Source organism: Balearica regulorum, chromosome 5 (assembly GCF_011004875.1).
Source record: "Balearica regulorum gibbericeps isolate bBalReg1 chromosome 5, bBalReg1.pri, whole genome shotgun sequence".
NCBI lineage: Eukaryota > Metazoa > Chordata > Aves > Gruiformes > Gruidae > Balearica > Balearica regulorum.
The window spans coordinates 26,607,301-26,622,364 of record NC_046188.1 but is presented as its reverse complement, the minus strand read 5'-3'; the positions used below and the strand labels follow the sequence as shown (position 1 = coordinate 26,622,364).

General features: G+C 41.5%; 2 protein-coding genes across 3 annotated transcripts in view; both read left to right on the top strand.

Annotated features, from left to right (window-relative positions):
• Positions 1-7,561, top strand: part of LIN52 (lin-52 DREAM MuvB core complex component) — a 46,213-nt gene extending 38,652 nt beyond the window's left edge. Inside the window, exon 6 of one of the 2 annotated variants that reach the window (XM_075753928.1) lies at positions 4,684-7,561. In XM_075753928.1, coding sequence (XP_075610043.1) covers positions 4,684-4,739 — 56 coding nt within the window. In that variant the 3' untranslated portion in view covers positions 4,740-7,561. Of the gene's footprint in view, positions 1-1,336; positions 4,662-4,683 lie in introns of those variants that run through there. The other variant, XM_075753932.1, reaches the window with a different exon arrangement.
• NPC2 (NPC intracellular cholesterol transporter 2) overlaps positions 1-15,064 on the top strand; it is a 215,457-nt gene that overhangs the window by 24,673 nt on the left and 175,720 nt on the right. The gene's annotated exons all lie outside the window — the stretch shown is intronic.

The following is a 15,064-nucleotide window of genomic DNA, read 5'->3' as shown; positions in this document are numbered from 1 at the left end:
TAGTATGACAACGCCTAAAATAACCTTTTTTGTAGTAAAGAATGTAGCATTCAAAGTGTGATACTGCAAGACATTTCAGGGCTTAAAACATGTTCTGTTCACAAGGCATTAATTGTATTTCCAGTTCTTTTTAGTAGCAAGACCTTTAGATTTCAACACATTTTCAGGTCAGAGGAGGAGCACAGTCAAATTTGTCCCGTGAGCTGTACATCTCAGGGAGAGGCAGAGAAGCGCTTCTTTAGCGGGTGACTTCATTTTAAAATATCTGTGATTTGAAGATGCTCACAGACTTTGTTTTGAGATTTGTAGATAAGCCCAGAAGTAGTAAGCAGCGGAAGGTTTTGTGATAAATGTGTGATAAATACAGTTTGTCACATATATCTTTTACTTAGACTTTATCACCAAGTGTGTTGCGCTTTCGCCTTTAAGTGTGTGTTATGTTAAAAAAGCGTGTACATATGTGTGTTGCTTAGGGATTCTTCTGGATGAAAGTTGCTTATATAAGTGTAAATCACTGTTTTCATGGCTGATTTTATAGCAGTAAATCCTTCCATTATTTCCTGGCTATCCAGACCTTATGACACAGTATGTCCTGAGCTGTCATATGTGTGAGAAGGCTTTTTATGGGGAGCAATCAGGCTGGACCCCAATCTCCAGTTCAGTAGGTTTTTTTCTAATTAAATTGTCACCGGAAGGAATATCCGGAACAGCAGTTTTCATTTTCAATCGAGGGAAAAGCATTATGAGTCTTTGTCATTTGATTAAAAGTTACTTAACCTTTAAATTGCTACACATGTAAAGATAGCTCTGAGTTTCCAATGTAATCGCCTCCAAGTTAAAATCAGGAAAATCTTTGTGTAATGAAACCCATATGTCATAGTGAAAGGATGCAAAGCACTGGCAGAGTGGGCTGCTCTAGCAGGAGATTCTGCACCCAATCTTGTTAACCAGGACTGCTTTTGGTAATCCCTCATCTCCTCACTTGTAGGAAATCAATCTGTACTACTGAATCTTTTCAACTAGCAACCACAAAATTTACTGTGGACAGGCAGCTTGGGGACAATTGTAGTAGAAAAGGAGCTCCAGGCAACAAGACTAAATGCAGGATTGAGGGATTGAAGTTCTAAAGAGGAGATTATATTAAACCTTATTCTGCTCCCCTATCAAGTAGAAATCTCTCCTTGTCCTTTCACCCCCAGCCTTTCCTACCCAATGCCTGTTCTTGAGATCTGCTTGGCAGATCTTGCCAAGCAGCAAACTTAATTCATATAGTACAGCTTTCCCTGTTAATTATGATTGATAGCCTGATCCCATTTTTCAATATGTTTCTCTGAAGGAGTCTATTCAAGCATTCAACTTCCATCATAACCAGTGCCGATAACATCCTAAAGTGTTTTTTCTATGGTCTTCAGTATCCTCTTCCTTCTCCCTAGTAGGTGAGACTAATTTGTACCCAAGCTATTGCAATCATATCCATTGTTGATTTTCTATTGTACTAGATGTACAGCATAGGCGAGGTTGTAAATTGTGACTTGACATGGAGATTCATGTTTCTGTTTCATGCTGCACAGCCTCTGTAGTGTCTGTTTGCTGGTACAATGAAAGCTGCACTCAAGCCCTCTCTTCACTTGAAGTCTCTGGTTTAAGCAACCATTTTAAAGAAAAAATCCCTAAGGTTTTCACTACAGTTTTGTCCAACCTTTTAATTAAAAAATCCACCTCTATCTCCTACGCAACTGGCTTCTGTTGGTCCCTTGGGTAGTTGCTTAAGGCAGGTTTTACCATCTCGCTTAGACTGCAATCATATTTAGAATGTGGGTGATGGCTTCTTCATTCACAAGCTCTTCCCTCACTCCAGCAAGCTCCAAAAGGCCCCATTGGAAATGATATTCCTATTATTAAGAATTCATTTATCAGAAGCAGTACTGAGCAGAGGAGTTGGTTTCTAATATTAGAGGCTTTTCTGTGCAAAACCCAAGCTCAAATCATATTCCAGTGCAGATTAAAGAGGAACAAAGGGGAAGGAATAGCCGAGACATTTGAACATAGTACCATGTAATATGTATTTGGCCTGTGTTTACTAGGAATACATTGAATTGTGGTTCTTGGGCAGATAAGAGAAGCAGCTGAAGCAGGGAAACAAGATTGTTAATGTTTGTGGAAACTTGCCCTTAGTTTGGCTGTGATATTTTTTTTGTGATGTGGAGATGTTATTTCCAGGCCATTTTCATACATATACAAAGATGTAAGGTCCTTTCTTTCAGTTTGGCATCATATCCTTAAAAATAAAGCCCCGATGCAAGCCTGAGTATGTGAGGAGAAGAGGAATACAGAATAGCAGAAGGCTGTCTCCTGCTCCTAATGGGATTTTGTAGCAGCATGTGCGAGTTTGTTTCAGAAGTCAGAAATGAACAGATGTTGGTATAAATTACCTCTGTGTCTGATGTCTTGCAAATTAAAAGCGCGGTTGGCATCACTAAACAATTTCACCAGGTTGGGGGGGGAAGCGGGCGGTGATTATTGTAGCAGGTCGGTAAGAATCTTTAAGCTGCAGCAGAACAGGATAGCAAGGATAAAGGAATGAAGAATAAAATGAGAGGTCTGTGAATTAATCAGAAATGTTAACATCTCCGATGACAAGCGAACAGGAGGGCACGTGCTCTGGAGCAACCCCCAACCCACAGTAATTTCACTCGGCGCACAGAAGGAGTCTATGCTCTGCCTGATTTATAGGGTGCAGCCTTCTTTGGGGGAGCAGAATTGTCATGCATTCGTATATCTCCTATATGGGACTGGCACTCTGGAAAACTTTCCACTCTATCAACTACAGTTCGGCTTTGTGCTTTCTCAGTTAAGAGTGTTTTAAAACCATGCACTGTTGATGGTGCAAAGCAGGGAGGTGTCAAAGAACTGGTGCTGAAAATCTGTTCCTAGCTGAAATTTTCAAAAACTTGCATTTTTACTTAATCATGTGCTTTGTGCATAACAACTTTGTTCCTGACAAAATAACAATCCACTTTGCCCTCCTGCAGCGACTTCTATCTGTGTGTCACTTCAGCAGCACTTAAAAGATACAAGCTATCTTGCAGATGGGGAAGTAGAGGTACAAATGAGTACTTCTGTGGTAGGTCACACTGTGAATCAGAAGCAGAGTTGAGAATGGATCCTGGATGATATAACTCACAGCGGGAGGCATGAAGGAAGCGAATAATGCAGTGATCTGCTTGAATCTGCAGGCAGTCTGAAGCATGTTCCACTCATGGCAGTGGACTTTGCAGCCTATGAATATCATCAGTATGTATCAGACAGTTCGTAATACCACTAATTGTTTTACAGGGATCTTGTTGATGCCAATACCTTGTGGTACTATTTTGGGGTAGACGAATTAGAATGTAATAATTTAAAGAAGAGGCTGTAAGGCACAAATTCTAACCTTTAGGTAAAGAATAACAAAATGTCTTTATTTTGTTAAGGGTGCGTATTGAGTATTTTAAACTTTTATTACATTTTAGTTCTGTTCTAACAGATAATGAGTAATATCAAAAGAAAACCCAACATCAGCAAGAAAGCCACCTCCAGTTTTTAGGCTAATCATCATTTCTGTTGTTCCTCTCAGTAGAGAAGTGAGGAATTGAATGGATAAACCAGAAAATGAATTTGCATCTCCTTTCAGAGCCTCTCTAGTCTAGGTGTGGGAAACATGCACACTTTCATCAATCCTGTGAATAAAAACCTCCATGTCTTGATGCCTGTCAGTCCAGCTCAAAGCTTACACCTTTATTTAAAAGAAATGAAGGGAGGCACTGGTGGGAGGATTGTCTTTCTCCAGGACTCAGTTGCTAATCGTGTTGTCTTTGATGCCTTGTATTGTTATTGCAAGACAAAGATAGTATTAGGGCTGCTCTGCCAGCTTGTGAGCTTATGGGCTCACAAGTCAGAAATGTCTCGTGCAGAAAAGTGGCTGTGTAAACCCTGCTGTAATACAGCTACCAGAGATTTATGGTGCCAAGAGTGAGAGAGAGACATATAAACCTTGCCTTGCTGTATTAAACATCGAAGGACTGACAATGCAGCAAGAGAGAGAAGACCAAAGGTCTATAAACTTTACTTTATTACACCATCCATAGATGAACTGCATTGAAGGAATATAACCCCATTATATTACAGCATCCAGGGACTGACACTGCTGAGAGAGAGAAAATGCTGTCTAATTTCTGTTGAAGATCATAGCATCCAGGGACCAATAATCCTGAAATGGAGAGAGTTCCATAATCTCTGACGGATTATAACATCCAGGAACAATTGCTCTGCGATAGAGTGATGGAGATCTGGATTACACCATTCAGAGACGGATAGTACAGAGAAAAGGAGATGCTGCAAGAGCATAACGCAATACGAATAGGAAGCATAGACTGTATGTAATGAGACAGCCTTTGGGAATTATTGCCGAGTTTAGAAGATTCCAGGCCCTGCCTGCATTTCTAGAATGTCAGGAATTCAAGATGGAATGCAGTTTTCTTTATTTTCCACTTTAAAAATAAATAATCCTACTCACTATTGGTATAAGCACAAATCTATGTTAATTTCTTAGCCTATTGTTAAAATCTGTAAATTATACAATTGTTTGGGTTTCTTGGCTTTTTAAAAAATATTAATCTCTTTTTTCTTCCCTTGTGATTTCAGCTAGAGAAATGACTCGAGGGAAATTCCTGAACATCCTGGAGAAACCCAAAAAGTAGATGCCACATCTGGAATTTGGACAAAAATACCCCAACTATTTCATTTTAAATACTGCAGAGCCAGATGAACCCCAGAACTTCTAAGAAGTACAAAGCTCTTGCTCTAGACCTTCAGAAGCAAACATCTCTTTTTGCTTCCACAGCTCATCTCTTTACAGGGAACACGTATTGCATACATAGGTCACAAGGACTGCAGTTGATTGCGTTGGAATTTGGACTTCATCTGACCATAAGACATCCAACAGGAGGACTTGGCCCTGACGTGCTGTGGCAAAGTTACCTGTTTTAATCAGCTATTGAAAGCAAACAGCCCGGGTGTCCTTACGCAATTGCTCTCAGCAGCAGCACCTCCTTGAAGTCCACGGCAGATCTTTATGACACTGGCCAACGTGCATCATGAGGCATTGGCCCTTTTCTGTGTCTTTTGTCTTAGATGTATTGGTTTCCTACGTGCACCTTCCACGCAAAAAGATTTGAGCAGAGTTTGGGGTGTGGATTGACTGATAGCATTGGTTCAGCAGGAGCAAATGCTTTTAGTGTAGAAGCTTGAGTGCGGTCTGTGCATTAGATTCGTTACTCGCTGCCTTCAGAGGAGCATGTCAGGTACTCCAAGAAGGACCTCCAGACCTTCAGTGTACCAGGAGCTTCATCTCACTGCTAAACGGTTCTCTAGTGAAATCGAGACTGACAGACCTCAGGTAGCACTCCAAGAAGGGGCAACGGGATTGTTAGCCACATTGCAAGGATGGTCTGCTTATACAGAATCTCAATACTTCTGAAAATAACATTTTGTGGTATTTTTAATTATTTATAAACCAGCTACCTGGAAATTTTCTTCCCCTACAAAACCACAGTTTTTGAGACAGAATTTTCTGTGACCTAGTCTCTTTCAGCACACAGTTTTGGGCTTTATTCATCTTACAGTTTAATGTCTTTTCCTTCTGTTAATGCAATTCTGCATGTTCAACCCTGAGAAGAGGTAAGGAGCATGTTCAGACTTTTTATTTTAAGAGAAGAATTTTTTTCATTTCATCCTCTTTCCTTTTCCTAGAAAACAACATTTTAAGCATTAGTAAATATGTTCTTTCTAGGTTACAACATAATATTGAAACATTGGATGAAGAGCAGGGGGTTTTCTCCATTTAGAAATGTTATTTTTAGCTTGCAGGCTTTTCAAAACTTGTCATTTCCCAGGCTGCAGTCACATGTGAGAGGAGAGATGACTTGGAAATAGGTTGTCCTTAGAGCTTTGCGTTTTTCTGTCTTTGCACAGAGAGGAGACTCTTTTTAGGTGCACGTGCAATAAAGAGGGGGACAATTTTTTTAATCAAATAGACTTTTCTGAGTTTTTACTACAATGCTGGTGGCCTTTCAGTTTGCAGTCTGTGGTCTTGGTTATTACTAGTCAGAGCTAGGCTCGTTTGGAACAGCTCCTAGTAACTAAGTTTAAGCAGTTAAAACCCACATCCTGGCAGTACCCTGTACAGATACTGAATATTTAGGAATGTCAAGAGTTGGATTTTAAACTTAACAGATTTATTTCTGTACTTTACAGTTCATGGAGGGCTGAGCTTAACGGGAACTCCATCCCTTGAAAACACAAGAGTTAAGACAGATGAATGTGAAGAGAAACTAAAAGTGATAATTCAGAGGCAGAGAAAACCCTGCTGGTGTAAACTGATGTTGACGTTGCTTTAAGTATTAAATTGTACATTTTGAATGCAATTTTAAGTTTGTATAGTATATATATAATATATATATTATTATAATGGAATACTTCTTCTGTATCACCAATATGAGTTCGTGCATTTTATAGAGGTTTGTTGATCCAACCCATTAAGAAATTGAGATCTGAAAGGAGGAGGAGTATAGGAGAAGATATGAAAGCCTGGCATGAAAGTATTTTCCCACATATCTAGTAAGGAATTTCAAACTTTAGGTAATTTTTAGTAACATACATGTGTTTTAAAAACAAACAAATAAAAAAAAACCCAGAAAAGCCTTTTACCATATGCAATATCTTCTGTAGGGCAGCCAGTAACGTGTGCTTTAGAATTGTGATATTTATTGGCTTTGTACTTGTCACCTGAGTCAGTGATGTATTTTTTTTATTGGTAATATTTATATGTATTTTTGTGTGTTAGCTGAAGAATTGTAATGTTATTGCTTTGTGGTTTGATAATAAACAAATGCAAAACTCAGAGATTCATCTGGGTTTCCAGCATAGCCCTCCAAGATGCAAAAGCTTTTGCTTAGCCACCTAGGCAATACTCTTTCTCAGGCTTTTCTTCATACTTCTGCATGCCACCACTTCAGAGTTTGGCCTGTGGATGCTCCATTCTCATCAGTAAATAAACATTTGGCAATATCCAAATGGTATTAAGGGGTTTTATACCCTTTTGAACCCTATTTTTTTTTCCTTCAGTGATGTCTTTCCTGACATCCCTGCAGTATCTGTCTATACAAGAAAATATGGGTGACTTTTTGTTGCTGATAACCTTCTGTATTTTGAAACAAAAAAAAGTTTTGATAAATTATGGTAATGAAGAGTATAACATCAAGATTTGGTAATACTAATCAAGCAAATGTATTGTTTTATAAAGTGTTTTCATGTGTTGGTATCTTCAGTGTTACTGTGAGATGGAAATAAACCCAATATATATTTAGTTACTTTTAAATGCCAGTGTTACATATATTCAGTTGTAAAGGCTATTCACTTCGGTCTTGGAATATCAAATGCTTTGCCATTTAATCCAGCTGAGAAGAAATTCTTGTTTGTTATGTTAATCATTATCAAAATAAAAGTCTAGTTGCACTGGCAATTGAAGAGCGTGATATTCCATTTAATTTAGTGTTTTGCCTTTATGAAATCAACAATTTTGGAATAATCCTGTAACCCACAGTTCTCAACTTTGTTTCGTATTTCCTTCAACAAGTCACCTAGAAACAACAGATTAGTGAATATTGACTAATCCAACTTGGAGGTAATGTTTGGACCTTATTCTGGTTTATTTTACTCAATTTTATGTTACATAAAAATGTAAGGTGCTATTACAAGTCAAGTCACAAGACCATTTTGTCTGTAATCTCTTTGATTATAATCAGTAGTAGAAGGATAGGGAGGGATATAAACAAAAGGCTTACACAGAGTGATTTTTGCTTTAGGGTAACTTACACAGCATCCAGCAATCTGTGTTAGTTGAATCTGGTCTACGGGAGACCCTGCCCTCCGTAAATTTGTCTTAGTCCTAATTTGTCTGTACTTCTGGCCTCTAAAATGCCCCTGGACAAGTTCCATAATTCAGTTATACAAAGAAAAGTTTAGGGGAGGAAGTCGTTTGTTTTAAACCTGCTTACCTAGTAATTCTATTTTGAACCTTTAATTTCTTTTACTGTCAGAAACAGTTGTTTGAATTTTTTTTTTCCTTCTTTGCTGTCTGTGCAACTACTCATGATTTTTCAGCTCCTGCTATGTTTTTGGTTCCATGGCTATGTTCACCTTCCTTATGTTCACAGTGTTCAATTGTCTTCTATTACAGCCTGAGATGGCATAAGCAAAATTGCAGAGTATTCAGAGTGCAAGCATACTGTGGAGGTGTTTAAGTCCTAATTACAGCATGTATTTTGTTCCTCTGCTGTTTTCTCCCACACCATCATGGGCTAAATCCAGGTTCGAGTATCTCTAAGAACAAGATCACCACTTACCTTTGCAGTCTGTGCACACAGCTGATCTCGTCTACTTCATCTTCACCTGCAGTAACTTGTCTTAGGCAAACAACACTTCTTCCAAATCATGATGACAGTTACGCCAACCACTTCATGTTGAGGAAGTGAACCCGGGTAATTCCATCATCAACCTATGCAGTACGTAAAAAAGATAAATGACATCTTTGTCTCATGGTCTGAAATCCTGGACTGCTATCCTACCCCATGTTCAGTAGCATTGCATAAACATTGCTGTAATACTTCTAAACTGATACCAATTGTTAGACATAATGCAATCGAAAGAAAAAGACAACTTGAAAATTACTGTTGCAGAAAATCCACAGACTGATACATATGCTCTCCTAAAGCGGCAGTCATTCAAAACACCAGAGGTAGGATCTTGACAGAGGCGTTTCAGGCATCCTCACATTTACTCTGAGTTCCTCCAAAGGAAGAACCCGAGGCAACAAGGGTACTCGATGGGGAAATGTGTCATGTCTTTGAGTGAACTATCTGAACGTGGCATGGAAACTTAATATATGAAAATAATCCTTGCTCCTTAGTGTCGTACCCCCATTTTCATATGCCATTCTGTACTGACATTTTTTTAAAAAAGTAAATAATCAGTCTTTAGTAGAAGATAAGTCATTGAAAGACAATTTTCCAGAAGGTCCTCTCTGTATCTTCAGCCCAGCAACATCACAGTTGGATGGAAACTTCCCATGGACCAACAAACTCTGAACTGAATGAAAGTAACCAGAACAACAAACATCAATGTTGTAAACACATTTCTGTAATCACTATTGTAAAAACTTCCTATGCAGAAATATCAGAACGTATGGTTTCTACATGCACATCCCAGCATATACATCAGCCAGTGTGCCAAATAGTTCCAAAGGTATTGTGCACGTGTGATGCAAAATACACGTTGTCCTGATAGGAGGTGAGCCGTGGTATTTTTAAAAGGCAAGGAAAAAAAAAAGGCAGAACTAAAAAAAGAGAGAAAAAATCAAGGAAAGGGAAAAGGAAGCAAAAAAGGCTGGATCCTTTTGGTTTTATGTAATACTGTGATTCATGGAATCAAAGCTGTTCTAGAGACGTGTTATCTCTGCAAGCCAATCCTTAACATCAGTGCTGTGAGTTTCTTTCACGAGGATGTGAAATGCAAAATCCTGAAGTCAGTTGTGGCCAATCATTTGAAGTCTGCATAAAGGTATTTAAAAGCTTAACTGGCCAGAGAAGTATGGACTGATCCAGTTTCTGTAGAGTGTAATCCACATTCCACATAAAATGTGTGCATTAATGCTATTTTTATTTAGATTGTGCTAGATTTTCAGCATGGCAGGATCTCTTCACATTTTGACTTTTATCATCCACTGAAACTGCTGATTTTTAGACTTGACCTTTTCTGTCATGTCCCTTTGAGCAGGATGACTGACTCCAGGCAGCTGATGCGTGTACAGAATAGGCGTTTTCTTGTTGGGTTTGTGTGGTTGACCTCTGGCCTGCCTGCTGATTCCTATAATACAGATCAGTGACCAGTGAAGCCAGAATGCTCCCTGCCTGTCTCTGTTATAGACACCTCAGTAAGGAACAGAAAAGAGGAAGAAGGGTGAGCTTGAAAGCCCTTACTTAATTGCTAGTAGAAAAAATGGGTAATAAGAATGACCTTGCACCTTATTTATTGACCAGATCTCTGGGGGGACAAAGTACTTGACTTGGTTCTGTATCACTTGAAAGGCTGGCTCTGTGGCCAATAGCTGATGAGTAGGCGTGATAATATAGGGTAATTAAATTTTGTGCTTGCAGGCACTTGGATGCCAGGGAGGATTCCCCTCCTAAAAATACCAGACACATCTAACAACTTGTAATCACAGAATTTTAAAGCTAATTCTGAAGCATCAGAAATTTGCCATCTTCCACTTGCTACAGTAGCCCAAACCGCAGCCGGTTGTGTACGAAGAGGGCTCATCAGCTACATGAGAATGAGGGACAAGAGACCTGCAGAGCGACCCAAGTGGGCACGGATGCTCAGGCTCCCTGGTTCTGTGGCCTTTATTTTGTTTTCCTCTCCCTATATTAAAGTAACTTATTAGTTATAGCCAGTACTAATTGATTTACTTATATATATGTATATTAATTGTCCTAAATTGCCTTTCAAGGTAATCACCGGCACCTGTCTTTCTCTTGTACTCTGCGTGTATCAGTGTCACCTTGTCTTAGGTTTCTCCCGTGGCTCAGCACACCGAAGCCGAATAGCACATGTAAAACTGGGGCACAAATCACTTCTGATGAGGCCCATTGGCCTGATTTGCAGGAGGGATCAGTTTGTAACCAGCTGCACAGGAGGCGAAGGGGTCTGGTGGCCCGCAGTATCCTTAATGGGATCAGCTGAGATATTTTGCTCAAAATGAGCTTGTCCTCAAAAATTAGGGAAAATGTTTTGCTGAAAAATATTTGGTTGATGGCGATTTCTCAAGAAAGTGCAGGTTGAAAGTTAGAGGGAGTATGTGTCTGTCTTTGCCTTGTTTTGGTCAGGGAATTTGAGCTGGGGTCTCCTACCCACCGCACAACTTCTTCTCGTGTGGGCATCTTTAGAAACCTGCGAGACCCAGCACGTCTTCCCTTCCACGAGAACTGACAGGGTCTCATTTACACCCATGCTCCCTCCCAGCCTGAACTCCGAGACAGACCTGTGGCATGGCCTCCCCGGAGAAAAGCTCGTGCCAGGTGTTGCGTTTTGCTAAGGGTAGACTCCAGCAAGCCTCAGCAGAGGCTTCAGGCAAATCTTTGCAATCCATCGTTTGGTTTTGATGGGGCATTTCTGCGTGGCAGCATGGGTACCTGTGTACCACTGGAGATGAGACAGGAGAAGGCAGGCCGAAGAGTTGAACTCAGGTTTCTGCTGCGCAGGTGGACGGTGGCGATGGAGGGAGGGTGGAGAAGGTCCATGTCCCCAGCTACAGGTGGCTCCTGCCCCGCCACTGTCCCCGTGCTGTGTAGCTGGGCCCCAGTGCCTGGGCTGCTTTTCTGGCTGTTTCTCCCCGTCCCCCTTCTCCTCCCGGTGCCCGAGAGGCGGCTCCCTGTCCGTCTGCGGCACAGGGAGCGCTGGCTGCCGCTCGTTAGAAGAATTCCCCCAAGTCAGACCTATGGTACGAGCTGTGTGAAGCGGAAGACAATTAGGGGCTTATTAGTGTCCTGGGGAGATGTGTAACTTGTGTTGCTGGGACTTACCAAAACAGCGAGAGTCTTACCGGCAAGCTCCAGCCGAGAAAAGACTGAGGGATTGTCTCACCTAATTATGGGGAATGGGCCTCTTTGTGTTTGTGATTCGGTACGGTTGTCCGATCGCTTTTCTCTGGCTGCTGGCTCAGGCCAAGCTGGAAGTGTGCTAATTAGAAGAGAAATGGACGTAGTGATCCTGTCAGCTCTCGTTACCGGCGTGGACAAAGCCGAATATTATTCTGAGGCAGTGTTTTGTGAGTGTCCCCCTTCCAGCTCTCATTAAGGGCAAGGTTGGTGGACTGGGAGGGGACTCGACCACATGGGTTGGCTAATGGAGCACAGTTACCGTTACTGTGCTAATTAACGGGCTCAGGAGGCAAATGTTTCTCCAACCAGTGGTCCCAGCAGCTGCACCTGGTGCTTCCAAAACCCAAAACCTGGGCAAGCCAGGCAAAGACTGTGTGTACGAGGGGAAAGGGGTTTACGTATGATGCACCCGTCAGCCATCCCAAAGGGCAGAAGAACCATTAAAATGGCCAACAGAGAGAGGGAAAGGGCATAGCACTGCGGCCAGAGCGGGCTGAGCTCCAGCAATCCCCCCAGCACCCCTTCACATAGAGTGCAGTGTCATCATCTGCCCTGCAGAGGTGGGAAGTGGGCAGCAGGGAGAGACCTGAGGAACTGCCGGGGCCTCGAGGTGCTGTCAAGACATATATCTCCTGTGAGGAGCTGTGATCATCACAGGTCCCAGTGTGGCCAGGATGGGGAAAGCTGGAGAGACGAGAGGTAACATGGAGGTGAATCGGACTATCCCTCTCTACATCGATGGTGGGACACTCATGGTCTGAGGTGAGAATCAAGATGTATGTACATATCAGGTTGTTTCTTTTGCCCTACAAAGGCAGGTAGGCAAAATTGAAATGATTCGCGTAGGTTAAGGCGGTGAAGATAATGACCAAAGGAGCCATAGGAAATGCGAAGAAAAAGATAAATGTGGACTTTCCTGCCATTAGCCTAAACCTGCTACAGTAAGAGTAGAGAGAGTGATGGGAGAGATGGCAGACAAAACAGGAGCCAGAGCAGGTCTGTAGTGTCACAGCAGCTGAGATGGCCTCAGCAGAAGGGAAGAACAGTGGGTGCTGAGGAGGGTCAGTGTAAGTGAGTGAGTAGTTTTATTTAGTTGTCACACAGACTTTTGTTTTAATGCATAGGTGTTTGCATAAAGGAACGTAGTAACTTGCAGAAGTAATTGCCCATTGATATTTCCAAAGTTATGGAAATATATTAGTGATTAAGCCTGATTTGGATGTTATAGTCCTTCCGAAGGTCCTTAATCAGTGTCTTTGGGCTAGATGTAGTAAAACACATAATTATGTCTTTCAATATATTTTCTCTGTTTTAACAATGTACTCATTGCATGCACTCATGCATGCTTGGGTACTGTTTTCAGACATATTTGGTTAAGTGTTAAAGCTACAAGAAGTTCCTGCTTTTCTTTCTTGGGTCATTTATCCCTGATGGTGAAGCTATTCCAGCAAGAGCATTAGCTGTGTCTTCCCAAGGCTCCAGCAACAGTCTCCTGTCATCCTGGATGGAGCTTGAACTCTGTGCTGTGCTTGTGCCTCCTTTTTTTTCTGTCTCCCATAGCTGTGAACATGGCAGCATGTACACTATGTCCAAGCTCTGTGGAGCTGTAAAAGCCTTTCCCTTTTAACTGGGGTTCATTTCCTACTGGCTGCTGTGATGGCTTGAATCTCAGGAGTCTTGAAGCAGAGACTGATCTCCAAAGAGGGCTTGAGAAGTATCTTCCCTGCAAAGAGGTTTATTCTAGAAGGAGGAGATACGTAATCCTCTTACTAAAACCCAGAGAGGAAAGGCAAAAAGCTTTAGTGCTCCTGCCTTACCCCAGTGAGCTGGCAGCTTTTATGCTGCCTCATGAATAGAAAGATGCAGAGAGAGAAACACCCGAGTGCAATTACTCCACCTGACCTGAGGTTCTCCGGTGGATGCTCAGTAAAACCCACATCACCGCTGCTTTCAAGTGTCCCAGCAGAACAGATCCGTACCACCAGTTTCTGAAGAGGAAAACTGGTGTTTTCCTCTGCCTACAGGTGGCCACCAAGTGGCCACTACTTACCTTGCCTTCAGTCTTGGTCTAAGGAGGAGTCCCAAATCAATGGCAGAAAACTAAAGACCATCACACCCACCTCCATGTTCATGCTTTGGAAGCTCAGGAGTCGAGTGACCTCCTTGAGTAAGGGTTGGTGACATTTCCTATGTCAAGCCTCCCTCAAGAGACCTGACCTCACTGGCAGACACCAGGAGAAAAGTCTCCAGGAAGACACATTGCTGATTTTCCTACTTTACCTCAGTTTCTTTGCCCAAAGAAGTATTAGGGTCCTTGCTTGTTACACGTCTATTTTAGTGGCCTGTCATCTTGCTGTATAAATAATATAATGCCAAATTTCTGACTTCAAATGCAGATAAGGATTGACTTGAGTATAAAAAAGTGTTGGGTTTGTGTCCTTGTGAGGAAGATATTCAGGTGGAAGACATCTTTCGTACAGATTAGCAGCACTTGAGAACATTGTGAAGACAGGTGAGAAATACGCAGATGGAGGGAAAGGGTGCAATGGGTTCTTGTGTCCTTCACCAAGACCTTCTGGCACTCACGTACCACTTACCAGTTGTATGGTACCTGGCCTGTGGCCCGGAGTGGTGTTTGGAGGACATCTCTTTAGCAGTTTGAGTTACCAATTGCATTACAGTAGTCATTTTAAGTCACAGCGACCTCAGCAAGTATCAAAACTTTATTGTGTCCTGAATCATCGAAACACACATTTAGGTGAAGGTCTCTGTCCTCAAGAGCTTATAAGCAGATGAAGCAGTAAAAGAGTAGGAGGAGAAAAGGAGACACGAAGATGTAAAGAGACTTGTTAGAGGTTATCCAGCAAACACAGTTCAAACCCTGTAAGTTCTCAGGCGCAGTCCAGTGGCCCTTCTACTGCTTGCCATCTGCCTCGTTTCATTAAATAGATGTGGCTTTAAAAAAAAAAAAAAAAAAGCAAGCACCTAAGCAACTGACAGGCATTAGTAATTTAAATAATAATGAATTACAGTGTGATACCAGACATTTTAATCTTTTTTAAAGACCTGTAAGAACTATTCAGAGAATTAAATTTTTTAAAAGTCACTTTAATGCAGTGTCAAAGATCGAGAATTTAAAAACAGAACACTAAAAATGAAGGTTTCTCAGTGCTATTAACTGCCACGGTGTACACATGCATTTAGGAGAGCTGTGAGCATTATAGAGATCCTAATAATAATTATAACATCTTCACTGATGTAGAATGCTTATCCTGACCTTCCCGAGCCTTTCACACTCGTGCAGAGAG